The sequence below is a fragment of the Anguilla rostrata genome, chromosome 4 (assembly GCF_018555375.3).
Source record: "Anguilla rostrata isolate EN2019 chromosome 4, ASM1855537v3, whole genome shotgun sequence".
Classification (NCBI taxonomy): domain Eukaryota; kingdom Metazoa; phylum Chordata; class Actinopteri; order Anguilliformes; family Anguillidae; genus Anguilla; species Anguilla rostrata.
This window is the reverse complement of record NC_057936.1, coordinates 24,975,206-25,001,694: the sequence shown is the minus strand read 5'-3', so window position 1 is coordinate 25,001,694 and position 26,489 is coordinate 24,975,206. Positions and strand designations below refer to the sequence as shown.

The 26,489-nt window shown below is 51.3% G+C and overlaps 1 protein-coding gene across 1 annotated transcript in view; it reads right to left on the bottom strand.

Annotated features, from left to right (window-relative positions):
- fbn2b (fibrillin 2b) overlaps nucleotides 1–26,489 on the bottom strand; it is a 69,960-nt gene that overhangs the window by 21,287 nt on the left and 22,184 nt on the right. Inside the window, exons 7-32 of the mRNA XM_064334051.1 lie at nucleotides 24,092–24,289; nucleotides 21,410–21,535; nucleotides 17,795–17,920; nucleotides 14,352–14,504; nucleotides 12,495–12,695; nucleotides 12,030–12,173; nucleotides 11,061–11,180; nucleotides 10,751–10,876; nucleotides 9,929–10,051; nucleotides 9,190–9,465; nucleotides 8,661–8,714; nucleotides 8,096–8,221; nucleotides 7,639–7,764; nucleotides 7,117–7,236; nucleotides 6,190–6,327; nucleotides 6,018–6,068; nucleotides 5,752–5,877; nucleotides 4,219–4,446; nucleotides 3,667–3,792; nucleotides 3,249–3,377; nucleotides 2,925–3,050; nucleotides 2,349–2,474; nucleotides 1,713–1,835; nucleotides 1,463–1,588; nucleotides 902–1,027; nucleotides 244–366 (exon numbers count right to left, since the gene is read on the bottom strand). Of these exons, the coding sequence (XP_064190121.1) occupies nucleotides 244–366; nucleotides 902–1,027; nucleotides 1,463–1,588; nucleotides 1,713–1,835; nucleotides 2,349–2,474; nucleotides 2,925–3,050; nucleotides 3,249–3,377; nucleotides 3,667–3,792; nucleotides 4,219–4,446; nucleotides 5,752–5,877; nucleotides 6,018–6,068; nucleotides 6,190–6,327; nucleotides 7,117–7,236; nucleotides 7,639–7,764; nucleotides 8,096–8,221; nucleotides 8,661–8,714; nucleotides 9,190–9,465; nucleotides 9,929–10,051; nucleotides 10,751–10,876; nucleotides 11,061–11,180; nucleotides 12,030–12,173; nucleotides 12,495–12,695; nucleotides 14,352–14,504; nucleotides 17,795–17,920; nucleotides 21,410–21,535; nucleotides 24,092–24,289 (3,567 nt within the window). The remainder of the gene's footprint in view (nucleotides 1–243; nucleotides 367–901; nucleotides 1,028–1,462; nucleotides 1,589–1,712; nucleotides 1,836–2,348; nucleotides 2,475–2,924; nucleotides 3,051–3,248; nucleotides 3,378–3,666; nucleotides 3,793–4,218; nucleotides 4,447–5,751; nucleotides 5,878–6,017; nucleotides 6,069–6,189; nucleotides 6,328–7,116; nucleotides 7,237–7,638; nucleotides 7,765–8,095; nucleotides 8,222–8,660; nucleotides 8,715–9,189; nucleotides 9,466–9,928; nucleotides 10,052–10,750; nucleotides 10,877–11,060; nucleotides 11,181–12,029; nucleotides 12,174–12,494; nucleotides 12,696–14,351; nucleotides 14,505–17,794; nucleotides 17,921–21,409; nucleotides 21,536–24,091; nucleotides 24,290–26,489) is intronic.

The window sequence follows — 26,489 nt, the reverse complement described above, 5'->3', positions numbered from 1 at the left end:
TTAACAAGTATTTTAGTCTTATATTTAAAATTTTAATCTTATTTACTTTTTGGTAAATAAGACAAAAAGATTGCCAATAACGTGAGACAGTTAATAATAGTACATACATACCCTTGTGCCGCCGGCAAAGCAGTCTGTGCTTTCACCATTTCTCATTGTAAGTGACGTTTTATATTTTGTAGCTAAATGGATTTTTAGCGCATTACTGCCGGTGCCCCCCTGCCAGGCCCCAGGCCCACTCACCCACACACTTGATGCCATCGCCCACCCAGCCCTCTCGGCAGCTGCACTTGAAGCTCCCGGGCACGTTGATGCAGGCCGCGTGCAAGTCGCAGTTGTGCGCGCCGATCTCACACTCGTCCACGTCTGCGCCGCGGCGAAACACGAGGACACGGCACGAAGCCACGCGTTAATAATGAGAACAAACGATAACGCTGATTCATACATTATATGGGTTCATATAATAATATATCTCCCAGCTGTCTGCACTACAGTGTCACAAACACAGCAGTAGGGTTTACACATTTCATGCTCAAACAGGATGGCTGATTAAAATGTTCTGATAGGATGGTTAATTAAAACGTTCAGACAGGATGGCTGACTAAAATGTTCAGATAGGATGTTTAATTAAAATGTTCAGATAGGATGGTTGATTAAAATGTTCAGATAGGGTGGTTGATTAAAATGTTCAGATAGGGTGTTTGATTAAAATGTTCAGATAGGGTGGTTGATTAAAATGTTCAGATAGGATGGTTAATTAAAATGTTCTGAGAGGATGCTTGATTAGAGTTGAGAAGATAAGCGTTGGGTTCCTGTCCCAGGGTGCACCTGGGCTGCATGACCACCTCAGAGCACCTGCGCCACCCTGGCCTAGCGCGCCCTCCCCAAAGCCCCGCCCCACCTGTGCAGCCGGTGGAGCCCTTCTTCACGAAGTAGCCCAGCTGGCAGTGGCAGATGAAGGAGCCCTTGGTGTTCTCGCAGTCCCCGTGCAGGCAGATGTTGGGGTTCAGGTCGCACTCGTTCACATCTGGACAGAGACAGATGGGGGGGAGGAAAAAAAAGGTTCACGGCTGAGCCTCTAGAACAGAGGAGAAGGGAGGAGATGGGTGTGACATTTTCTAAAGCGCTCTTCTCCGAAGAGATTAAAGAGATTACATTCCTGTACTACTACAACTAGTACAACTATTAAAACCAGTGAAACAACTACTACCCCATAATTGTCAATGCTACAAAGTATATTAAATAGTATAGTATTTACACTAATATAAATGTATGTATACTAAATATATAAAATACTAAGTATTTATTATTTATACCAATGTAAATGTACGTATACCAAATACTGTTTTCCAAATACTAAGTATTTAGTATATGTAATATGAGTGGTAATATGCAGTCTGAAATCACACTGTAGCACGTGAGTATGCGAGCAGGGTTTGCCCTGGAGCTCTGTCTCTCTCACCGATGCAGGTCCTCATGTCCATGGAGGCCATGAAGCCGTCGAAGCACAGGCAGCGGTACTCCCCGGGGATGTTGGTGCACTGGCCGCCGTCGCAGATGTCCGGCGTGTCCTCGCACTCGTCGATGTCTGCGAGCGGGGGAGCGGGAGAGGGGGTAAGATGGGGGACGGGGGATGGGGCCACAGCAGAGGGAGTGTCTCTGTCCCCGGCGCAGTGGGCGGGGCGGGGCGGGGCACGTCCCCGCTCACTCACCTGCGCAGGTCCTCAGGTCGGGCATCAGGGCGTAGCCCTCGCTGCAGCTGCACTCATAGCTGCCCTCCGAGTTTGTGCAGTGTGTGTCGCAGCCGCCGTTCATGATGGTGCACTCGTCGATGTCTGCAGGAACAGGCGCGGAGCGTGAGGTCAGGTCAGATACATACACACACACGCACACACACACACGCACGCACACACACACAGATGCACACACAGCCAATTCATCTTCTTTCTGTTTATAATCTTCGAATGACGACAGTAATGAGGTTTATTTAATCAGATTTGTGCATATGTTTTGTTTATTTTGTTCCCTTTTATTCCACAATATTGATCAGTAATAATATAATATAATATAATATAATATAATATAATATAATATAATTAGAGCTACATTCCCACAGCAAAATGCTGTTAGAGTCCTGTAGAGAAGCACAGGGGTGTAGAACTGGACACAGATGTGCATCTCAGGATTTAGCAAATGCTAACTGCTTACCCTGAGGGAGCTAAAAGTGAGAGCACATTACAAGGAGAACAGTACAGTACTCAGCCCTGAAAATCAATAAAGTTTCAGAGAAACATCAGTCATTCGCAGAGAGGAGCGCCGGAGCAAGCGCAGGACGGAGAAGCACTCACCCACGCAGCCCTGCCGGTCCGGGGTCACCTGGTAGCCCGTGTCGCAGGTGCACTGGTACGTGCCCACCATGTTGACGCACTGGCCGTTCCTGCACAGGCTATCGCTCAGCTGGCACTCGTTCACGTCTGCCCAAGGAGAGGGAAAACACACGATCAGCCGACACACCTCCACAGCCTTCCCCATGACCAACGGCCTTCCCCACGACCGAAGGCCTTCCCCATGACCGACGGCCTTCCCCACGACCGATGGCCTTCCCCGTGACCGACAGCCTTCCCCGTGACCGACAGCCTTCCCCACGACCAACAGCCTTCCCCACGACCGACGGCCTTCCCCACGACCGACGGCCTTCCCCATGGCCGACGGCCTTCCCCATGGCTGACGGCCTTCCCCACAACCGACGGCCTTCCTGTAAACATGTACAGGGTCTATAAACATGTTGATGCTTAGTCATGAAGCACGTGGGGGGGCGGGGCTGTCATCAGGACCGGACCTGTAAAAACTATTTGCAAAACCAGTATTTTGGTCCAAAACAGGGCGTCTGGCCTGTCACCCCTGTGAGGTGTCCCGGGACTCACCCTCACAGGAGGACCCCTCCGGGCTGAGCTGGTGTCCGGAAGGACAGTCGCACTCGTAGCTGCCCTCCGTGTTCAGGCAGGTCCCACCGCGGCACAGCAGGGGGTCCCGTTCACACTCATCGATATCTGCAGAATGACAAAAAGGGGGGGCGGGGTGTTCGTTTAAATTACAGATTCACAACAGCAAAGCATGAAGTCAGTGAGGGGGTGAGTTTCAGGGAGGGCACGTCCCCGGGGCTGCGCTAATTGCGCCGTGTCCCAGCTGCGGGGCGAGGGGGGGGGGGGGGGGCAGCGGGATTGGTGGGAGCCGTCGGGACGCCTCACCCATGCAGTTCTTCATCATCATGAAGCCGCTCTCGTAGCCCTCGAAGCACTCGCACTCGAAGCTGCCAGGCGTGTTCACACAGGCGCCGTGGCCACACAGGTCCGGGGAGATCCGGCACTCGTCGATGTCTGCGCGGGGGGGGGAGGGGGACGAGGGGGAGGGACACCAGTCATGACACGTGTGGGAAAATTTACAGCAGCTTCGACTGAGCTTATGTTCACACCGACTCCTCTCAATAATCAAAATGAAGCCATTTCCCTGCAGTTGAAAGGAGTGAAAACAATGGGTACTTAAACACACTCCACCCTGATGCTGGACTGAAGCTGTAAACCGTTGACGCTAATTTTCTCTCCCTCGCACAGCCCGCGGTTACCGATGGCGGGTGAGAGGCGGGGCTACGGCGCGACGTCTCCTCACCTGTGCAGTTCCTCTCCTCCATGGTGAGGGCGAAGCCGCTGCTGCAGCGGCACCTGAAGCTGCCGATGGTGTTCCGGCACGTTCCGTGGGAGCACAGGCCCTGGAACACCTTGCACTCGTTCACGTCTGCGCGGGAGGAACAGGGCAAGGGGCGGGACGACGGGGTCAGGGGTGCGAGCGTAACCACACATGGAGCGCTACACATTTTATAGTCATTATTTAACAAAATTGTATCGCTGTACCGACTTGTAACATTCAAATGCATGTACATGTTAAATTCAGGGTAAGAGTACAGGGACATTCCCTCTATATTAAATATTCTACTCAGATTTCTGATTTATTTTATAGTTATTGTTGTTATATGCTTTAAAAACTTACATGTGAACTGGCAGAAATTTTCACATTTTTACAATATAGTGTTCAGCACTTCAATATGATTTTGATGATTCAGTTCAATACACTCCGGATTATTCCATTTCCATAAGAGTGTGTAAGTCTTTATCAGTTCTCACATCGCTGCACGTTGTTTTCACACTGTGAATAAAATGGTACCTTTGTAGAAGGGCCTGCCCGTTAGGATGTCGCCGCGGTTGGCGAACCCGGTGCCCCGCGGGCAGATGGCCTTGTACTCGGCGGAGCCCGGCTTGGGGCACTCCTCGCAGTCGATGCCCCAGGCGGCGCCCACAGTGCAGCAGCACATGTCCACGCGGTATCGCCCTGGCAACGGCTCGCCGCAGTCGTCCTCGTGCCACTTCATGTAGCACTGCTCGCTGCGTACGTCTGCGGAGGGTCACAGCTGGTCACACGCTGAACACTGCGGCGCGTCGATGAACACCGCTCGTTTCCCAACACTGACTGTACTGAACGCCAGGGGCCAACTCCCCCAGCAATATTTGCCTTCTAACCCTTTGAAGAGTAGGTTTTTTGGAATGTTTTTTTTTTGTGTTCTAGAACTCCACTGCTTTCAATTACATGTGAATGATTATTACATCAGCATTAAAATGTTCAGTTAAGAACATTCAAATCACATATTTGCAATTTTAGTCCTTAAAGGGTTAAATGCAGTTATGCCTATATATAAAGTATCTCTTCAACTATAGGTATCTCCCAACTGATTATTAATCATCCTTATCCTCTATTGTTTTAGCCAGCATTCCGAGATTAATGATCGTCTTGTTGCCCCAGTAATTTCAGAAATAAATTCTAAACTGTCACTTGAGGTGGTTTAACTCAGCTGCTTAAATTAAATTGGATATGCTTACAGCAGTACCTCACAGCTGTAAGTCATGGCAGCCAGACAATAAGTGCACTTTGCCAGCCAATAATGCACTTCCAACTTCAATTGGTATGCTGTCCACTAGAAATGTATCACAAGATGAAAAACTGGCCAAATAGCTAGATAACACTAGGCACTTGGCACAAGCTGGGTCTGTTTAATGAACATTGCACTTGATTTTGATGGCTAATAAATTGTCACATTAGTGACGATGTCCATGGGTCTAGCTGACTAGTTCTGACTACAGTAAAACTTCTGATAACTATTTAACATTTCTAAATAGTTTATTCTAAAAAGTATTAGTGCCGCAGTTGTGCATTTACTAAATTAAAATATTTCATGTACTGAGAAATGTTTTACTACTATAAAATGAAATATTAATTCAATAATTGCTTGTGGAACTAGCCTTAAAGCTCTGTAATATCCGATAGAATCATTGGTTGCCTCACTTGGTAAGATCAGCCATTTATTTTGCCATTGAAAAGAGATTTAAAGAGACTGCTGGGGAACTATCCTTCAGGATCACAGTGACATCATATCTAAAGTCTGTTATACAGGATCACAATGACCTCATACTTAACATAACATAACATAATGACAAGAACAGGCCATTCAGCCCAACAATGCTCGCCATTTTCCAGACTAAATTAATGCTCTGATTACCTACGGACTAGATAGCATCTAACAGCGCATCAAGCCTAATCTTGAAAATCACACGGAATCAGAATAACACTCCAGGTCCGCCATTCAGGATCACATGTTTTCTGGTCTGCCCTTGGGGATAGCAGTGACATCATTGTGCCTCTCACCCACGCAGGTGCGTCCGCTCCCGTCCAGAGTGAGCCCCTCGGCACACTCGCAGCGGAAGGACCCCTGGGTGTTCACACAGCGCCCGTTGGAGCAGACGCCCGGGAACACCTCGCACTCGTTAATATCTGAGGGGAGGGAACAGGGAGCCCGTCAGTACCCGTTTAAACGCCTTAATTCCCCTCTGCAGGGAGGAGGGGGGGCTCAGCTCACACTGGAAGGCTCCTAGCGGAGACAGCGGCCATTATTCTGATGGTTATCACCGCACCTTCACAGTTGACTCCCTTCATGCGGGCGAACCCTCTGGAGCAGGCGGTATCTGCGGAGAGAGTCGACGGTCACACAGACAGCGATGATAGAGCAGTCTCTCAGCGGCGGTGCGGATGGTGATTGTGGGGGGTGTGGGTGTGAGGAGGGGGCGGGCGGGGGGGCGCACTGACCGATCTCGCAGCGCTCGCAGGGGCTTCCCCAGGCCGCGCCCAGCGTGGAGCAGCACTCCGACTTGAGCGTGGCGCCGTTGATGTTGACCTCGCAGCGGCCGTCCTGGATGTTGAGCCAGCAGGTGCCCTTCATGCTGTCTGCGGGGCGGGGGACAGGCGGGACGGGGAGGAGGGTTAGGCGGGAGGCGCGGAGCTTTCATGCGTGTGGAGCGCTGGGCCCGTTAGCGCACATGTGATGCATGAGACAGTGAGAACCGCTTGGACTCCAGCCAGTCCATGTGTGGGAACCCGATACATCAGGCACACCCAGGGAGGGAACCGCAATAAACGCGGCTGTGCGCGCATCGCTAGGTATCTCCTGCGTCTACCCTCGCGCTACGTGGACCATTGACTTTAATGACCTGCTATTGAATATCCTGCAAGTCCTCCGGGACTACGATAAAAAGAATACAAGAAAGTTAGAGAGTAATGATCACTTGCCCAAATAACACTTTCACATGGGACTGAAATGTGGTTCACATTAATGCCGTCATGTGACTGCTTCTTCAAACAATGTCTTCAAGTGGGACAATTCAATGGAATCCTTAATCCTGAAGTATGAATGACACATTTTGTTTATCTAATGAGTCATGCTCAGACTCTCCACGTTATAGCTGTGCGTGAGAGGTCAGTGAGTCTGAAACTGTTTTCAAAACTGTCATCTCCTGTGTTTATTTTAAATAGGAAGACCTTCATAAGGACAGCGGCAACAGCACAAGAGGCGGTGCTTCTCAGAGCTGACAGCTACAAAATCTGGCACCAGTCCTCCTTTTCATTCAGGGCCATGATTTGAGCGCAATTACAGTTGGACAAAGGCACTTTGCAGAGAAGCCCAGCAACTCAGTAGGCCTCCAGTCTGAAACGGGCACTCGGATAGACGACTCTTACCCACGCAGATGGTGTTGGTAGAATCCAGCTTGCTGCCGTGGGAACACTCGCAGTTGAAGGACCCGGCAATGTTCCGGCACACGCCATTAACGCAGGGGCTGGACTCGCATTCGTCGATGTCTGAAGTACAAGGACACGGTAATGGGTAAACCCGCTGATGGCCCCCTCATTGAATCACCACGAAACAAGCAGAGCTTCAAGCAGTTTGTTGAATGTGAAATGCCTTTGAAAACTTTAGATTTAGAGTTAAGCAGCACACATTTTACATTTAGATTTAAGCAGCACACATTGTGGAGTTGTGTCCACATTCATGAAGCACCCCACAGAGGGAATGCTGATCCAGGATCAGTTTTGAATCGCAATGCTAAATGGAAACAGATGCGAACAGAGGAAACCTGATCTGACAGCAGAACACCACTAATGAGACACTTCATAAATGGGCCCTGATGTCTAAATAGGCCATTCTGATGCTGTATGGTGTGGTATGGTGTGGTATGCTGCATCGGCCACCACAAAATTCACCTTCGCAGGTTTCAGAATCGGCTTTGAAGACAAAGCCCTTGGGACAGGAACAAGTGTAGCTCCCCGGGGTGTTCCTGCAGAACCCATTGTCACAAAGCAGCCGATTCACCAGGCACTCGTTAATATCTGTGGGATAAGGTCAAATAATCAGCGTGAAATAACAACCAACTCCTGTCTCTTAATAACTCCAAGCTTTTTTTTCTTTTTTCACAAATGCAAACAAAAACAAATGTTGAGAAGAAATTAGACCGAGTAGACCACAGAGGTTTTCATTATTATAATCATTATAATTATTATTATTTTAAAATGTATTATTATTAACCTTTATGCAGTGTAGGTTGACTGAGCACACATGCTCTTTTGCAGCAACGCCCTGTGAATTCCCCCACTAGTAGCCTAACCTGGATTTTAAACCTGCAAGTTACCTCCCCACCAAGCGGGGGCAGCACAGACTCACCCAGGCAGTTTTTGCCGCTGGTGTCAGACTCGTAGCCGATGTTGCAGATGCAGCGGTAGCTTCCGCGCAGGTTCTCACACATCCCGTTCGGGCAGATCTCCGGGTCCAGAGCGCACTCGTTAATGTCTGAGGAAACAGACCCACGCAATGACGGAAAAAATTAGCACTTGTGTCCCCTGTGCGTCCTGCCAATGCTTACGCTAACACAGGACAGACAGCTGGGTTGACTAGCGATTGGCAAAAGCAGGTAGTTCACACTGTGTATTGTGTTTAAGATCGAGTCATTATTCTTTCACATGGCTGAATGCCATCCCTGGAACAGTACTTCACTGTAGGAGTGATTACTGTATATTTGGAACAATGCCCCTTATAAATGATTTAATTGCTGTTTATACTCAAATTACTCAGCTCCTTGTGTAGAACCCCAACACGTCTCTGAAGAACCACCGAGCAATCATATTTGAGCTGCACAACTGTTTCATGTCACAGGGAGGTTGCAGTGACAGCGGGGGTGTACCAGATTATGTCATGCTAGGACCCGTGACGAGCGGCAGAGGCTTCTCACCTCTCCCGTCGGCTGTGATCCCAATACCACTGCTACACACGGCCTGGAACTCGGCTGCGATGGGAAACAACCAAACAAAGGGGCACAAGGTCAGCAATCAGCAATCACCCACGGCAACAATCAGACAGGAGCAGGCACCATCACTCACAACTAGGGTCAATGTGCCTGTAACAGCTGCAGAGAAGAAACTTACTCAGGTCATGTGAGTACACCGCACTGAAACTCTGACACAATCATTGTTACATCATCGCATACTCAAACTCAGGGCTGGCCAACCCCGGTCCTGGAGATCGTCAGGGCCTAACGGTTTTCACTGTTGCTCAGCAACTTAACTCATCAGTGAAAGCAGCCCATACAGACGCTTTCCTCTCCTACTTTCTTGGGTAGAACTGGATGCTGACTTTTGGCTAAAAACGGAACCAGCAGACCCTGCTGTTTCCCGGACCAATGTTGGTTCGTTTTGCTCCAACTGACATCTTGCACTGCCCGTCCCCCCCAACCCAAAAAGGCTCTGTCGGGACGGGCTCACCTGAGTTGCGAGCGGGACAGGGCTGGCAGGGCTCTCCGAACCCGTGCTCGGGGTTGGCGCAGCAGCACTCGGACTTGGTGACGGCCCCAGGGAAGGGGCGCGAGCAGGTGCCCATCTTGATGGCCCCGTAGCAGGTGGTGCGCATGTGGGTGTCGACGCAGACGCGCCCGTCCACGTCGATGGCCAGGCCCGGCGGGCACTCGCAGCGGAAGGACCCCTCCGAGTTGATGCAGCGGCCGTTCATGCAGATGCCTGGCGTCTGGCACTCATCGATGTCTGGGGAAGGGGGAGGGGCAGGGAAAGGGGCGTGGTACAAACAAAGGTAAGCGAGTACAAACAGAATCCTACAGCAGGGTGTGCTTCAAAAAACGAAACAACCCCTAAACAATGCTATTTTGCACGTCTAACGAACAGGACTGGACAAGTCCGAGCAAAATCGCGTCTATTCATCGCGAGGCTGTCTGTGGGACGTCTACAGAGTAGCCAGAATGAACGTTATATCTGGATCCTGTACACCTCACTCTTTGTCATGATTTAGGGTGAGTTAGAACACGGTGTTTGACACTTAACAATATTTTACTGGTCTCGGTTAAGATCAGCAGATACACTATCGCATGCGGATATCCATTGGGCATTGACAGGAGACCCAAGAGCGATGAACCCATTTCAACTCAATGTGCTCGCATCACGAGCTCATCAGAGGCAGGCGCAGTTCAGAGACAGGAAAGGGGCCGCGTACCTGTGCAGTAGCGCCCGTTCGGCGCCAGGGCGAAGCCGGGCTTGCAGATGCACTTGAAGCTGCCGTCCTCGTTGATGCACATGCCGTTCAGGCACATGTTGGTGGTGGCGCACTCATCGTGGTCTGAAAGAGGAAGAGATCGGGTGCCTTCACCACACTGGAGCAGGGACCTCCTGACATCAGCAGCTAGTGTTTGTCACAGAGCTTCGGGACAGGAACCATCAACGGCCGGCCCGGTTCTAGCCTTTCTGGCGCCATAGGCAAGACTGTCGAGGGGGTTTCTAATATCGACCGAGGGGGCGGAGTGGTGGGGGGTTTCCGTCACATAATGCCTCGGTGACCATCCTTGTCACTTATGCCAAGAACTGGCCCTGATCAATAGATTCACCCTCACAAAAATTCAGCACACAAATAATTGAGTTTAAAGCCCCCCCGTTTAAGATTATAGTTCTGCATTGAATAACTTTGTGACTTTGCTACCACAGCTTCAAGCTTGGATTTTTACCTCAAATCCTAAAACATCCTCGTGTGTACTCTGGGCCAAATGGGGTCAAAAGTCACCGTGAGAGAGACATTGTGTGTCCGCAGGGTAGCTCATGTGGCTTAGTGGGAAGGTTGCTGGTTTGAACTCCAGCTGGGACACAGCCATTCTACCTTTGATTTGAAGGAACTCAACTTGAATTGCTTAAGTAAGTATCCAGCTGTATATAAATAAAATACGTGAGCTCATATCATTTGCTCTGGATAAGAGTGTTTTGTGAATGACTAAATCCAGGATGTAGAGTGGGCTGTCCTGGCATAGAGAAGTTTGGCAGTGCCCACCTATGCAGTTCTTGCCGTCGGGGGTGAGCTCAAAGCCAGCGTTGCAGATGCACTGGAAGCTTCCGTCGGTGTTGACACAGCGGCCGTTGCGACACATCACCCCGTTGACGATGCACTCGTCGATGTCTGAAAGGAGGACCGCGGATGGCGCGGAGTTAGGACGCTGCTCACAGAGACACGGGCAGCTGGGCTGAGCTCACAGTAACCAAGCCACTCGCTCAACATTAACGCATTCGTCACACACCATTGACCGAGGTCTCACACACAAACCAAGTTCACTATAGGTACATATGAGGAGAACGGAACACACCAATGCAGGTCTGCTTGGAGGGGATGCCCTGGTAGCCCTCGTGGCATTTGCAGTGGTACGATCCCGGCGTGTTCACACAGTCCGCGTTCATGCAGGGGTTGCTTACGCACTCGTCCACATCTGAGGGAGGGAAGAGAAGGGTCAGGCCGATTACATTCACATTCTCTCTTTCCTAACTTTACTTTTCCCTGACTTGGTGTGCCAAACCTATGAGTGAGCGGACCACCAAAGCCCACAGAGAGGGAGCCAAGCCCATCGGTGGAATATCTCCCTACTACAAAACCTCTGCTGCCACCTGCATGTGATGACATCACAGCAGTACAGAAATGCGTTATTCCACAGCCTGACCTGCAGATGGCAGCACAGCCTGAATTCCTGGAATGGAAGTTTTCTGGGAAGTCTCAGGCTTTGCAGCCTTGCTAAATACTTTTTGACATCAGCGCTGAACTTGGCTGAACTGGAGTGAGCTGGGTAGAGAGCCAACTGAAGGGTGAAAGTGAAATGGCAGATTAAAATAGAGGAAGCTGGATCGAATTCATACGATGAATGGGAAACTCATCAATGCGGAAAGATGAGTTTCAACACTGTGTGCATGCACGTGTGCATGTTTGTGTGTGTGCGTGTGTGCGTGTGTGCGTGTGTGTGTGTATATGTGTGTGTGTGTGTGTTTCTGTGTGGGTCCATTGTAGTGGTTAGAGAACCGCTCCTGTAACTTGAAAGGTTGCCAGCTTAAATCCTAAATGTGGCACTGGTATTGGACCCTTGAGAAAGGTGTCTAAACTGAATTGCTATACAAATGAAGAGTATGTACTGTATAAATGTAAACTGCGAAAGTCGCTCGGGGTTGAAGCATCTGCTGAATACATACAAAGGAAAGAACGACTAAGGGAGGGCTTTTGAAGTTCTGTGTGTGTGAGGGGAGGGGAGGGGAGGGGGACGGGGGGGACGGGGGGGGGAGCAGGACATTACCGATACACTCGCCGCGCACGTCCTGGCGGAAGCCCATGTTGCACTCGCAGCGGTAGCTGGGCGCCGTGGGGATGCAGCGGCCATTCAGACACAAGTTGGTGAAGTGCTTGCAGACGTCGATGGTCTGGTTCAGCGTCACCGTGCCTGCGGGGCACACATTTCACACACACACACGATGACGCGCGTCCCTGTTTACATATTTAACGAGTGACCGTGAACTACAGGAACTGTTCAGACATCAAGAAAATTAAACTGAGGTCACACAGTCCTGTGGACTCCACAACACAAGCATGCATTAATTATCTTGACAGGCCTCTGCTCCAGACAAGAAGCCAAGCTGTCGAAGCAAAAATGAACCATTCGGAGCTAACAAGAAAGCACCACTTCAGCTCCTTGTCTGTTTCTTCGTTGCGACATCAGACAACAGGCACGGGCTAGCAGCAGCACGTCAGACAGAGCACTCACCGATGTTGGGGATGGGGAGAGGGCCGTTACCCCCGATTCCGACGTGTCCCCCTCCGTTGCCGTGACCGCCGTTTCCGTTTGGGGGGAGTTTGAAGTGGTAGCCGTAGTGGCCGCCGCCGCCGCCGCCGCCGCCGCCAGGGAAGCCCCCGTTACCGCCGGTCCCGTAGGGCAGCCCCTCGATGCACAGGCGCCGGTACTCGTCTAACCGGGAGAGAGGGAAAGGGGGCAAATGAATACGCATCGCAGGGACGTCCCGCGCCAGCTATCAAAGCCATGGAGAGGGCGCGGAACCCCCCTCTCGCTAAAGGAATCCGGCGCAGTCAGAGGTTATAACTCCTGACGGTTCCTTTGTGATACGCAGTGAATTATCACTGGGCCCGTCAGAGAACCATACCTCTAATGGTCCCCGTGATACACGGACAATAATAAGTTAGGAGTCAGACACTTCAAAGAGCGCCTAAAATCACGCCTGCCGCACGTAAGCTCTGGTGTGCGGCTCGGCCACGGTGAGGGCAGGTAATCTCTGACAGGGGCGATAGACTTCGTCAGAGGGCTTCGGGGCGGCTTGTGTAATTAACATAGACCCTGTCCTGCGCTTGCGCTGGAGTCCGTTTACAGTGGATGACTCATACCTTCGCATGAAGAGGGGAGGGGAAATGGGGAAAAACAGAGGGAGCGGCGCGGGGGGGGGGGGCGCTCTCCAGGGTAGCGGGGGAATGCGTGGATTAGGGGCTGGCCCGAGGGGCGCTAGGCTGGGTACCTCGGTCTCTATCCTCTCCATCTTTCTCACGTTGCGAGGAAAGCCGGGGCTAAGTGGGCTAAGTCCTCTTTATTCAACGCCGACCCACTTCCCACACTGGCCTGACCGCCAAAGTAGAGGCCTCGTCGGCACTGACATCATTACACCCCCGTCTTTCCTCTCTTCATTCACAAGGGGGCGCAGCACGAGCTGCCCAACCCCAACACGGCCTGTGTGCGTCAACAGAGACTCCGCACATCTAGAGCAAAGTCAAGGCCCCTGTATGTGCCAGCAGAGACTCCGCACATCTAGAGCAAAGTCAAGGCCCCTGTATGTGCCAGCAGAGACGCCGCACATCTAGAGCAAAGTCAAGGCCCCTGTATGTGCCAGCAGAGACGCCGCACATCTAGAGCAAAGTCAAGGCCCCTGTGTGCTCCAGCAGAGACGTCTAGAGTGATGTGAAAGCCCGTTGTTGCCTCAGACGGCCATGATCAATCGCGTGAGAACCTCCCCCCCTGCCTCCGCCGGCGGGCGAGCGTGATGAGATCTCCTTTTATTTTGATTGGTGACGCATTCCAGGAAGGAAGCAAAGCCGGATGTCAGCTGGAACGCATCGGCCCTGCTCGAGTTCCTCTGCAGGTGCACCTGCACGCACGTCTGCTGCTGCGTGAGTACGTGTGCGTGTGTGTGTGTGTGATTGAGTTCATGTGTGTGTGCGTGTGTGCGTGTGATTGAGTTCATGTGTGTGTGCGCGTGTGTGTCTGATTCAGTGTGTGTGTCCGTGTGTGTATGTGTGTGTGTGCGTGTGTGTGTGTGTGATTGAGTTCATGTGTGTGCATGTGTGTGTGCGCGTGTGTGTCTGATTCAGTGTGTGTGTCCGTGTGTGCATGTGTGTGTGCGTGTGTTCGTATGTGATTGAGTGCGTGTGTGTGCGTGTTTGTGTCTGATTGAGTGAGTGTGTGTGCATGGGCGTGTGCGTGTGTGAGTGATTGAGTGCGTGTATGTGTGTGTGTCTGATTGAGTGAGTGTGTGTGCATGGGCGTGTGCGTGTGTGTCTGATTGAGTGCATGTGTGCGTGTGTGCATGTACACCTCTAAAATGGGGGGATGAGCACTCACCGGATCCTCTGACGGGACACATTTCGGGGATCTGTCCGGAGGCCCAGCAGCGCCCCGTATCGCAGCAGCACTGCATTTTGGTGTACTGTCCCGTCAGCTCGCCCGCACACCGCCCATTCGCCAGGGCCGAGAAACAGGTCCCCACTCGCTGATCTGAGAGAGGGAGCGATGGAGAGAGAGATGGAGAGAGAGGGAGAGCAAGGGAGAGAGGGAGAGAAAGAGATGGAGAGAGAGGGAGAGAGAGAGAGAGAGAGAGAAGGAGTGAGCAAGAGAGAGAGGGAGAGAGGGAGCGAGAGAGAGAGAGTCAGGGTGTGTGCTCTAATAGAAACATATTCCTCAGCACACACACATACATGCAGCTCACTGCTTCTTCGTGGAGGTGAATGCTGAAGGAACTATGTTTCCTGGGATGGACGCTTCAGCTCTTGCTGATGGTGCAGAACGTAGAGAAAGAAAAACGACTGCAGACTGGAAACCTGGGGCCAGAGACGGGGACCGGGCACACGGGTGGGTGGGATGGGCCACCCCCCTCCCCCCTCCCCCGCCCCAAAAAAACAGCGCGACTTGTTTTTCTTGTGACTCACAAACTCAGGAAGCCGAGAACATGAGAGTTCTTTTCATGGTAGCCTGTTAGGAAGTCACTTTATGAGGTGGGGCCTGTAGAGGTTGTAAGGGCACAGAAAAGACGCATGGATCCAAGGGCCCCCTCAAATTGTGTAGATCACTACAGTTCCCTTGGGTTGGAGGGGGGGGGGGGGCGGGTCATGCCTGTGGGCAGTGCCTGGGAAAGGGGTGTGGTTAGGGCAGGTACAGAGTAAGTGGGCAGAGAGGACGTGTGCATGGGCATGTATATGCCCTGATGAAACATTTGTTGGGGGGGGTGGGGGGAGGCACGGGGCGATTAAATTTGCAGTCTGGAATTAATCAGTTCCATGTGGGGCAATCCCAGCCAATTACCTAGGACATGAGAAGCTGTTCGTATGGGGCAATAGCCGTATACTTTAAACAGCACTGCGGCTCTCCCTAGAGAGCAGCCCAGTTGGGGGCAGGAAGGGGGGAGTCGGGACATGGGGTGGGGGGGGGATGATGGTTTAAATTGGAAACAGACCTCGCGCACAAACGCGTGCTTTCATTTAGCGAGCGTTTTTACAGACCGAGGGTTTACAGTGAGACAGGGCATTAGAGCTGATTAGCGTCGCGCTCAACAGCTCCCTCCGGAACGCTTCTCTGTGGCACACCAAAGCCAGCCCAGGGGCGCAGCTCCCCAAAAAAATCGGCCTGTCGTCATTTCCAAGGCCCCCTGCTCACCTCATCTGTTCCCAGCTGGGGGGACGAGGGCGGGCGGGGGTGGGGGGGGGAGGAAATCTAATCAAGGAATCTGGGCCACGTTAGCGGGACGTGGGGCTAGCACGACGCCAGGACCTACCCTCCAGAACCCGAAAGCACAGATGCAAATCTTCTGGTGGGGGAATGTGAATAAACACAAAAGGCGCACAGTGTTTTCTTTTCTTTTTTTTTGCAGAGCTCAGCACGTCTTGACCTTGATAAGGAGCATGTAGGACCTGTGTCATAGTGTCAGTCCGGCAGACTTCTAGAAGTTCTTTTATTTGCTCCAGGGGACGTTACGGGTTCGATGGGGTTAGAGAAGACAGATGGCCTAGCCTGGGTGAGCAAGAAAAACAGGGAGAGGAGAGGAAACAGGGGGAGGGAGAAAAAGAAAAGAGAGGGAAGGAGAGAATGAGAGAGAATTAGAGAGAAAAAGAGCAAGTGCAAGAGAGAAGGGGGAAGAGAGAGGTGAAGATGACGGTGTAAATGAGACACAGAGGAGAGAGTATGTAGAAGAGTGCTTGTGGAAGATGAAGTGATGGCAAGATGGAGAGAGAGAGAGAGAGAGAGAGAGATAGAGAGAGGGAGAGACAGAGTGAGGAGATGGAGAGAGAGTGAGGAAGGGAGAGAGAGCAGAGGAAGAGAGAGAGAGAGTGAGGGCAGAGGGAGAGAGAGAGTGAGAGCAGAGGGAGAGAGAGTGAGGGCAGATGGAGAGAGAGCAGAGGAAGAGAGAGAGAGAGTGAGGGCAGATGGAGAGAGAGCAGAGGAAGAGAGAGAGAGAGGAGGGCAGAGGGAGAGAGAGAGTGAGAGCAGAGGGAGAGAGAGTGAGGGCAGATGGAGAGAGAGCAGAGGAAGAGAGAGAGAGAGTGAGAGCAGAGGGAGAGAGAGAGTGAGGGCAGAGGGAGAGAGAGAGTGAGAGCAGAGGGAGAGAGAGTGAGGGCAGATGGAGAGAGAGAGTGAGAGCAGAGGGAGAGAGAGAGTGAGGGCAGATGGAGAGAGAGAGCGAGAGCAGAGGAAGAGAGCAGGCTCTGGACCCCTGAGACAGAGGCAGACCCTGGTCCAGAATCAGCAGAGTCTCTGGCCCGCGCTCCTCTGGAATGTTAGCGGGGGGAAATAGCAGAGGCATGACGTGCTGGCTCTGCCGTCCGGCCCGGCGGAGGGGTCCGCGGGACCCCTAGGGGGCGCTCAGTCTTCCCACCCTCCCTCCCTGCCACTGTCGACTCCACGCTAGCCCCATCAGAACCCGCTGGCGGACGCCCCTACGTGCATGTTCCCAATCAGCCGCCGCGCTCCTCTCTCCGACTGCTGCGTTCCTTCATTCCCCGTTTTTCCACAGAAAAACAAATGGAATATTTTCCTCCGCTGGCACCCTCTGCAGCCAGGGCTGTATCCCAGCGCCCCTTCCCCGTTCCTCCCCATTTATCCGTGCTCCTCCTCCCCCATTTACTGTTGTTGTGGAGTTGGCTTTGTTCCTTCCCAGCATGTAAATGATCCCAGATGTTTTTTTTTTTACCTTCGACGCAAAGCAGTCGGCAGTGGGGAAACAGGCCGCTCCTTTGCGAGCTCAGTGTCGACTTTGTTCAGTTCTCATGAGCCGTTTACATTCCCCCCACACAGAAAAAAAACAGCCCTGAATCAAATGAGAAGGCCAAAGACTTCGAAAGGATGACATAAAAAGGACAGGGTGCCAAAGGGGGAGAAATGTAGTTACGTGAGTGTCTGAGTTACAACAATGCTCGCCCAGCTAGGGGGCATGGTTATTCAATTAAAATAATCAACCCTCTACCTCATCACAGGGCCCTTTAAGGAATGCGGTGGATGTTCATTTGGATCATGCCTGCAAACAGACCTCCACCTCCTAGCGGGAGATTTTTTCCATGGCTAAACTGGAAGCAAAATATTCAAACCTGGTTTCGCTTCCACCGGGACTGTCCCCGCTCGCACAATGACTCAGCGCAGAACAAAGCTGGGGGACCGGGGATCGGGGAGGCCGGGCTTCTGGAGGAACGCGGGCGAGCCGCAGGGCCACGCGACTCACCGGGGAGAAACCGCATCCCGACCGCGACCGCGGGGTTGGAATTTGGGGGTGGGGTGGGGTGTGTGGGGGGGGGACCTACCTACGCATCTGGAGCCATCCGCACTGGTGATGTAACCACGCGGGCAGGTGCAGACGTAGCTCCCCGCCGTGTTGGTGCATTCGCCACCGTCACACACACCGGAGATGGTGCTGCACTCGTCGATATCTGAAACACACACACACACACACACACACACACAGGCACACACACACACACACACACACACACACACACACACACACACACACACAGGCACATTAGGCCGGAAAGCTGTGAGGCTAAACCACTGAAGCAGCTGAAATGCGATGGACGTCATGCGCTGAGTTACGATGGCTTGGAAGTGGCTGCTGTAGCACAGCTCTGAGGCATTGTTATTTTAACGAGGCTCCCTTTGATCACGCCACTCTTTAAAACGAGGAGAATGACGCAACGTAACCTGCCTGTTTCATTCATACATTCGCCGCACCATCTTTAGCCTGCGGTGAGTGACCCCACAGCGCTGAGGACACACCGCACCGTCTGCACACCCGTGAACTCTCACCCACTAGGATGTCACGTTAGGGCCGCCATGTGTTAAAGCCAGGCTGCATAGCAGGATTACACGTGTGTGCCATTATTGTTGCGCATTTCCCCCATCTGTATGTATTTCATGTACATTTGATGTAGAAGGACAACAACAGATTTTACGCAGTCCACCGCTCTTCGTTGAAATATGTGGAGATGAAGTGTTTTAACACGGTAGGTGTTAGTCAAAGTTCAGCTTCACAGCGCAGGTCCAGATGTGTACCCAAGCAGTAAAACCCTCAACACCTGGCACGACTGCCTTACAGTGTATTACATTAAAGGACTTGCACAGCCAGACAACATTGAACTGGAAACATATGCATGACTTAAATTATAAAATATTTTGAAAAGCGATGTTGCCTAGACACGCTTCTAGGGGGGGGTGTATTATGGTGGCATAAGGGCATAAGTGTGGCATGGCCTGCCCTCTGGGTTTTGGCACCCAGCGGTGGGCAAAGAGGCATTCAGTTTTGCCCTGCTGCCTGCTGCCCAGAGGGAGTGCTGAAGTGGGGCTTCTGGAGTCATCATAACACCGAAAATAAACCTTGTCTCAGCGTTCCTCACGGACAGGCCCAGACTTTACTCAGCACAGACACTGACAGGGCTGTATTCGAAAGGAAATGTCTGCCACCTGAGTAAATGGCCAGTGTTCAGGCGCGCAAGCCTCCCTCCCACTCTCTTTTTCTCTCTCTCCTTCTCTGTCTCTCATACTCTCTCTCTCCCTGGCTCTCTCTCTATTTTTCTGTCACTCCACTCTCCCTATTTCTCTCTCAGTCAGTGTGTGGGGGTGGGAGGGCGGGTTTATTTTATTTCTATGTGTTTTTGTGCAGATCTCCTTGCAAGTTCCTTTAGGTGAGTCTCTCTCTTTCTCTCTCTCTCTCACTCTTTCTCTGTCTGTTCTGTGTCTGTGTGTGAGAGAGAAGGGTCCTCATATAAAGACCTAATCATCCATGTGCTTCGCCTTAACCCCTCCCCAGCAGTAAATTTCTCTGTCCTGCTTTGTTCAAATGCCAGCAGCTAGCTCCAGAAGCCTGGAAACTGCATTTAAAAAAAGGAGAGAGAGAGAGAAAAAAAGAAAAGAAAGACAAGCTTGGGACGCAGTCAAGATCGACGCGTTGTAGCATTTGGGAGGGGCCGCGTCACGGACGTCTGACGAACGGTGACGTGCTCTGGGAGGGTAGCGGCTTGCAGGGCTTTCTCGGGGTATGGGGGCTGTACTCGGGGACATTACGGCAAGCGTTCCACAGAAAACCTTCCCAGCAGCCTCCTTCCCAGGGGCAGATTTACCACAGTCTCCCATTGTCCTGTAATTAGCTGCCCCTCCCCCTCCTCTCCCACCCCACTTCAAAGAACACAGGGCACCTTTCTGAACAGCACAGTCAATGGGGCTCCAGTCACAGTATGGTTAGGACACAACTCAGCTGTTTTCGGGGGTGGGGGGGGGGGGGGGTGGTGGTTGCTAAGGAGTCAGGCCATTGCTTGATGACCTAATTAAAGGATAGGTCTCTCACCAACGCACTGACCTCAGGCAAACCCCACCCGCTGACTACAGTACCCAGGAAACAAAAGGCTTGTTTCCTCACCATGCTCTCGCGCACAAGCCCACACAACAAACCCAAGGGAGAGGACACTCGCTGTTGTGTTTGAGACTCAGGGATACACTGGCAAAAAAGTCTCACTCAACAAGTGTTTTAGTCTTGTAATGACACTTTTTATTTTTCATCTTTTTACTTTTCTCAAGTTGAAAACACTAGCTTTTTGATTTGGTAAGTGAAATTGTCTTAACCCCATTGGCAAATCTTCAAATGGTTCAAACTGTCTCACCTCATTGGCAATCTTTTCGTCTTACCTAAGAAAGAAGTAATAGAAATCGGAATTTAAGTCTAACTATAAGATTGACATACGTCAACACTGACATATTTTTTGGGGTCTTTGCAGTGTTGGGCGCACTCTCGAATGGAATGTATATCTAAGATCTAAGCAGCGATGACAAGCAGTTCCTCTCAGGCTGACGCAGTTACCCAAACCTCGAGGCAGGTAATTACACATGCCTGTGTCAGAGACTGTGATTAACGGGGTGGGGGGGGGGGGGGGGGGGGGGGGGGGCACACCAAAGACACGGCTGCCAGGCGCTTCTCTCAGCACTCCCCGACTCTGAGCCAGTCGCAGAGGCATAAGTGCTACAGCTGTGATGATACGACGCTGAAACTATCGGAGTCATGGGACTGTTTTATGGCGCTGGCCTCCCCGGGACGGGGGGAAGAATGTGGCTCTCTATTTCACCTCTCTCTGCCTCTCCAGGGAGGGCTCAGGTCAGTACCGGGAGTGTGAGAGAACAGAGATTCCACCATATTACTAGTCCATGACATGATTCAGTTACACATGTGGACGGACACACACTCACACACGCGCGCCATGCTTTCTCTCACAATCACACGCACACATGCGCACACAAACACACACACGCACGTGTACACACACAAACACGTGCACACACAAACACCCAAAACTGGCCTCCACTTCCTCAGTCTACAGCAGTTCTCAGAGCTGCATCTCAGGCCCCCCGGAGGGGAGGCCCACATCCAAACCTCCTGACCTTGCCCTGCAATGCGCATGTTTGTTTTCTCTTAGCATTGTTTAAATTCCACCCAATCAACACACAGTAACGTGACCCTCAGCACAGAGTGGTCTGTAATCTGAACTGGAGCCCACTCTCTCTGATTGCTGGACTCTGAGCACTGGTAAGCCCTCACAAGCACTGGCCGAGCCACAGCCGAAAACCCGGGGCTCCGGAACAAGGGTCTTAAAGAGCATTCTGATAAACTTTCCCACTGAATGGACGCACAGTGAGGCCAGGAGTATGCCGCAGTGTTTCGCTCACAGCAAGAGAACAGCAGCCATATTCAGCATACAGCGACCTTTGTGCAATCGCCTAATCTTCTTTCCAGCAAAACTTACCCCCACCCATCCTGTCCCTTGAAAACCGTCGACTTGAAAATCGCACTACTCCGAATACACGGGGAGTGCCGAGTGTAATATTACAGTGAACACACACCGAGCGGGACGCCCGTCAGCGCCGCGGCCACTCACCCTCGCACTTCTGGTTGACGTCGCTCTGCCGGTGGCCGGCGGGACACTTGCACTCGTAGGAGCCCACCGTGTTGATGCAGTTCCCCCCCGAACAGAGTCCCGGGATGGCCTGGCACTCGTCCACATCTGACACAACAGCGAAGCAGAGAGAGGCAAGCCGTTAGCGCGTCCAAAAACCGGCGCGCCAGAACTGAACATGAGTGCGTGTCCCGCATATTCTCCACTAATGTCCTGCGTGGGTTCGGCTGTAGGGCATCACATATAGGGGTGGCAGGGTAGGAACAATGGGTAGGGAAACGGACATGTAACTCAAAGGTTGCGCGTCCAACTCCTCGTTGGGGTACTGCTGTTGTATCCTCGAGCAGCAAGGTACTTAACCTGAACTACTTCAGTAAAATGTCAAACTGTATAAATGGATTAAATGTAATCATTTAAGTCACTCTCCAAATTACAAAATGTAAACGTAAAAACTGCCCAATCAAATAAAACGCCATTGTTCTGAAACAAAGCTGAAAGGATAATAACCCACCGCACTGAAAGCTATCAGTAGAGCTCCTCAAATTGCCATTCATTAAACAGCCATTTGGTCTGATTTAAAAAATACTTCTGTCTAATTGGGTAAATTACTATGAGTTCATGTCACGTTACAGCTGTTTCCCACGTTCCTGTCACGATGTTTCATTTCTCTGTGTCCTACGACACTTTCCCACCAAAGAGGGATCGTCTAAGAACAAACCGGGTTCACAGACAGGATATTTTTAATTAAAAGTAGTGAATCACGGCAGATGGACTGCTGGACGGTTGAATTTAGGCAGGGCTGCGGATGGAAGCCATTGTCAGCAGCAGACAACAACTTTTCCTTTGCTATTTCTTTTTATGAGAAGGAGGAACATTTATCACCTCATCATCTTCTCTCCTCACACATTACCACATCATTAGCTCAGTGAGGCCCCACTCAACATTTTCTCAAACTTTAGCTGAATGAGCAACCCTTGGCATTTCCGAACTCATAAAAACAACACAATTGACTTGGTCCCTTGTTTCCAGGCCATGCAAACATGGCACACGAATACAGTCCACGCTTTGTCTAGCAGACCTCCTCAAGACTGCCCCACTCTCGCCAGATAGGCTGCTTCACCACATCAAGGTCAAGTCAAAAACCAGCTTCCAACCGCCTGTTTCTCATCAGCCTGATTCTCTACAATGCCCATATTCTTTGTTTGTTTCAATCAAAGGCAGCAAATATGTTCTTATTTATGTAGGACCTCCAAGAAGTTCTCTTGGCTTCACAATTTGCATGCCCTTACTGTGTGCCAGCCTCGTTTGCTCGCGTGTATGGGCGCCACCAGTTATTTTGGGCTCCACAAAAAGATCTCACATAAGGTTCATAAAGGGTCCCACCACCTCAGAAAATCCCATGTCCCAGAGGGCCCCTGATAGTCAGGGCACTTGGAATCATTCTGAACCCATCGCCCATCATCCCCCAGTCCCGACCCAGAGCCCATGCACACGTGCAGCAGATCTGAAGTCTGAAATCCAGCCTGTTGAAAAGCCTGAAGGGCCACGACTACTGTAGAAATTATAAGGATCAAGGAGAGATTTGGTCTGAAGTAAAAAATGTTTAGAAAGAACATCTAAAAAGTTTACATTGCTGTCGTATACAGTATGTACCCCAAATTAAAATGTATCTATAGTATGATCAGCACAGTTCAGCCCCAGTGAAGGCATGCTTTTGGGGACATGGGTGTGTTTTCCAAGGCAACTTCAGGTGTTCTTACACTGTTGTTTCAGAAATCACCGAGGAGCACACACCAGATATCACACCAAGTTAGCGAGGAACCAGGCGCCAGGGAGGAAAAGTCACCCGGTGACAGCGGGGGGAGGGGCGGAGCATCCGAACGTCTCCAGTGGAATGTGACTGAAAAAATGCTTTTGTTTTTTACCCCCAGGAGAGAATCGCCCAACCGGAAGGCATGTGAGACTATAAATGGGCCGTGCTCTCCAGACCCCCTCCCTGGGTTTTCGGTGGTGAAGTTGCGGGCTGCGGTGGCGGGGGGCCCGTTTTTCTCAATTTGCTTAATTTAAGCGAATCGTTCGCATTACCCAGACCGATCAGGACCTTCACTGCGGCAGACGGCTCATTAATATCCGAGCGAAAAGCAGATAGTACAGTGGCCCTTAAGTGACTGCCAGAGGCTTAGACATTGTTACGTCTGACTTGCTCTGGCAGACCCCTGAGACTCCTTGATGGACAGATATGTGAACAGGCACAATGCTAAGCTGGTAGAACACATCAGCCTGCTTGACCTGGTAGACCTTTCCAGAAAAAGGTCATTCGCACAAAGCTAACAGTAAAACCCTTTGCAGCAGTGGAAAAAAAAAACAGACAAAGCCACGTGGGACATTGCCGAAAGACGACAGATTCCGTTTATCAACAGCAGGCCACGGCATTGTGGGTAATTCCCTTCCAGTTAATCAACGTGTATTGTTTCCCAGAATAGCGGGTAATGTTGGAGGCCTCCTGCAAACAGCGCGAGGAGGCCAGAGAATGAGGGAGAAAGGCTGGTATTTACACAGACGCGAGCCTGTGTTTGGTCTGATGAAGGGGCTGGGGAATCTCGGATGATTCCTCCCGAGCTTTTGATCTGCACGGAGTCTGGCACGTGCGGGATCCTCCCTCACCCTGACAGGCTCCGCTGCGGATGTTGGGGATGAAGCCGCGGCGACAGGGGTGCGGCTGGGCGGGGCACATTTCGCAGGGGTGGCCCCAAGCCCGGCCAATGGTGGCGCAGCACAGGGTCTTGGTGCACACGATGCCGCTCAGCTGACCCTGGCACATCTGGTTGTTGACCTGAGTGAAGCAGGGCCCGGTCCGGTAGTCTGTCAAAGAAAAAGGGGGGGGAGAGAGAGAGAGAGAGAGAGAGAGTGAGAGAGAGAGAGACTTGACTTTGACACCCTTTTATTAAAACATTGTAGTTTTAATAAAAGGGTCTGAATCTGTCTTTACACAAAGTATCAAACCAAAAACAACATCAAAAAGGAACAAAAATAAAACCCAGTCACAAGTCATTAACAAAACACCTTTGACTCCTTTGAAAGAGAGAGAGAGAGAAAGAGAGAGAGGAAGACCAGGAGTCAGCATGTAGTACTATAAACAGTGAACATTCTCCACTGTGAGCCACAGATTTGGGGGGGGGAGGGGGAGGGGCGTATGGGGCCTTAAAACACAACAGGTTGATCTCATTTATTTTTCATTCCGCTAGTCTTGCTGTATGTCATTTTGGGCGAGTTAAATTGAGCAAAGAGAAAGGAGGAGACGCTGAGGTCCAGGAGCGCAGAGGGGGGCTGGCATGAAATGAATGTTTTGTCTAACTGCTTCAACCTACTGGAAGACTAGCTCTTGCTGCATATTCCACACAAGAAACACTGTGAACACAACTGGAAAAAAAATACAGACTGTGGGTTGCTTTTCATAGTGGTTTAATAGGATTATCAAATAACAGGAATGCCATTGCTTTTTACCACCGACGGTGAGTATCTTGTGATATATATTCCCAGTGAAGGCAAAGAAAGAGCACACTGTTGCGTCGTGGACGTACAGCGCTCCCTTCTGCGAGGACACTGGAAGGGACTGCGTGAACAGAGAGCTTACGAGAGTGCCACCGTGCCGTGTCAATGGCCGGGAAAGACCGTTTAATCTTGTTAACTGCACTTCACAAATCAAACACAGTGAGCTCGACCTGAAGTAACGCGGGCAATATGATGTCCACTCAGTCGCACGTAACAAAACCGAATTGCCTAATGATGCCTTGGGCCTCATGGCTGAGGCCCCATTGGGTTCACCGGCGGCCCCAAATGCACTTTATTCCCCGCAAATCTGCCGTCTGAGAGAACACTCACGCGATGCACCTGGATTAACCTTTCCCCCGGTCCCATTTCAGAGAGGAGGGCGGAGATTACGGATATTGCGGCACTTCATTGTTTCTTGGGTAACTTGAAAGGTAAATCAAATCTGCCGAGAGGAGGAATAAGTGATACAGTGAAAGTAGGTCAGGCCCCCCTGCTTGAGAAGGCCTCCCCACCCACCGCTAAACCTCCCCCGCCCCCCCCACCCCCGCCGTCCTCCCTCCACTCTCTCTTGCACCCGTGACCTGACAATCTTTCCTGGACAATTTGCGTCCAGGAATGTGAGTCCCCTACAAGACTCAATGACCCACTGAAGGAGTACCGAGATACATATGGGCCTGATTACCACAGGCAGGTCGGGGACACAAAAGGAACGGCTTACAGCCCAGATATGTCCATCTATGTCCCAAACTCCAACCCCTGGCCACGCCTGACTTCACTAACCTATAGGTAGTCACATCACTGCACACAGGGTGAAAATGTGTGTAACTCAAAACTGAAGCAAAGGTCTTTCTGGTCTGACAGACAAAAGGAGCACTATCTCTAGTACGCCTCCTGGAATTTACATTTGGTTGTGTCGATTTCTCAGGAACTTGCTCTCTGACCTGACTGAGCTAACGGAATGATGGCCATTTCCCAGCACCTGGGCCATTCATCACAGGAAGCCTGTAACAACTCTGACAGTGCGGTTTTAAACAAAATGGCTCCCAAAAGCTTTCAACCTACGTTGTACTCTGTGCTTCTCAACATTCTCTGTCGCATTAGTTCTTTATGATAGAATAACCAACCGCACGGACACAAAACATCGTCTGACTCAGTAGTACTGTGGTTAATGGAAGGCACTGAGGGGTAACATACAATATGACTGACTAGACCACCCTGTTGTGTGAGAAGACATGTTTTCATAAAGGGCGGCACAAGAAAACTGTGCACTTTATCCAGTGGGCTCGTCAGCTCTCTGAACAGCAGGAAGAAATCTCCGAAACTTAAGCGTCTGAACATTCCCACAGCGAGTCCCGCGCGGTCCGAGATTACTCGAGGAGCGGGGGCCAAGTTCGGCTGCGCGCACGCCCGGGGAAAAAACAGCGGGGCCAAACGAGCGGGGCCAAACGAAAGACTGGCGCAGCCCGAGCTTTTAATGGACTGAATAACACGCGCGCCGTCAGATCGCCCA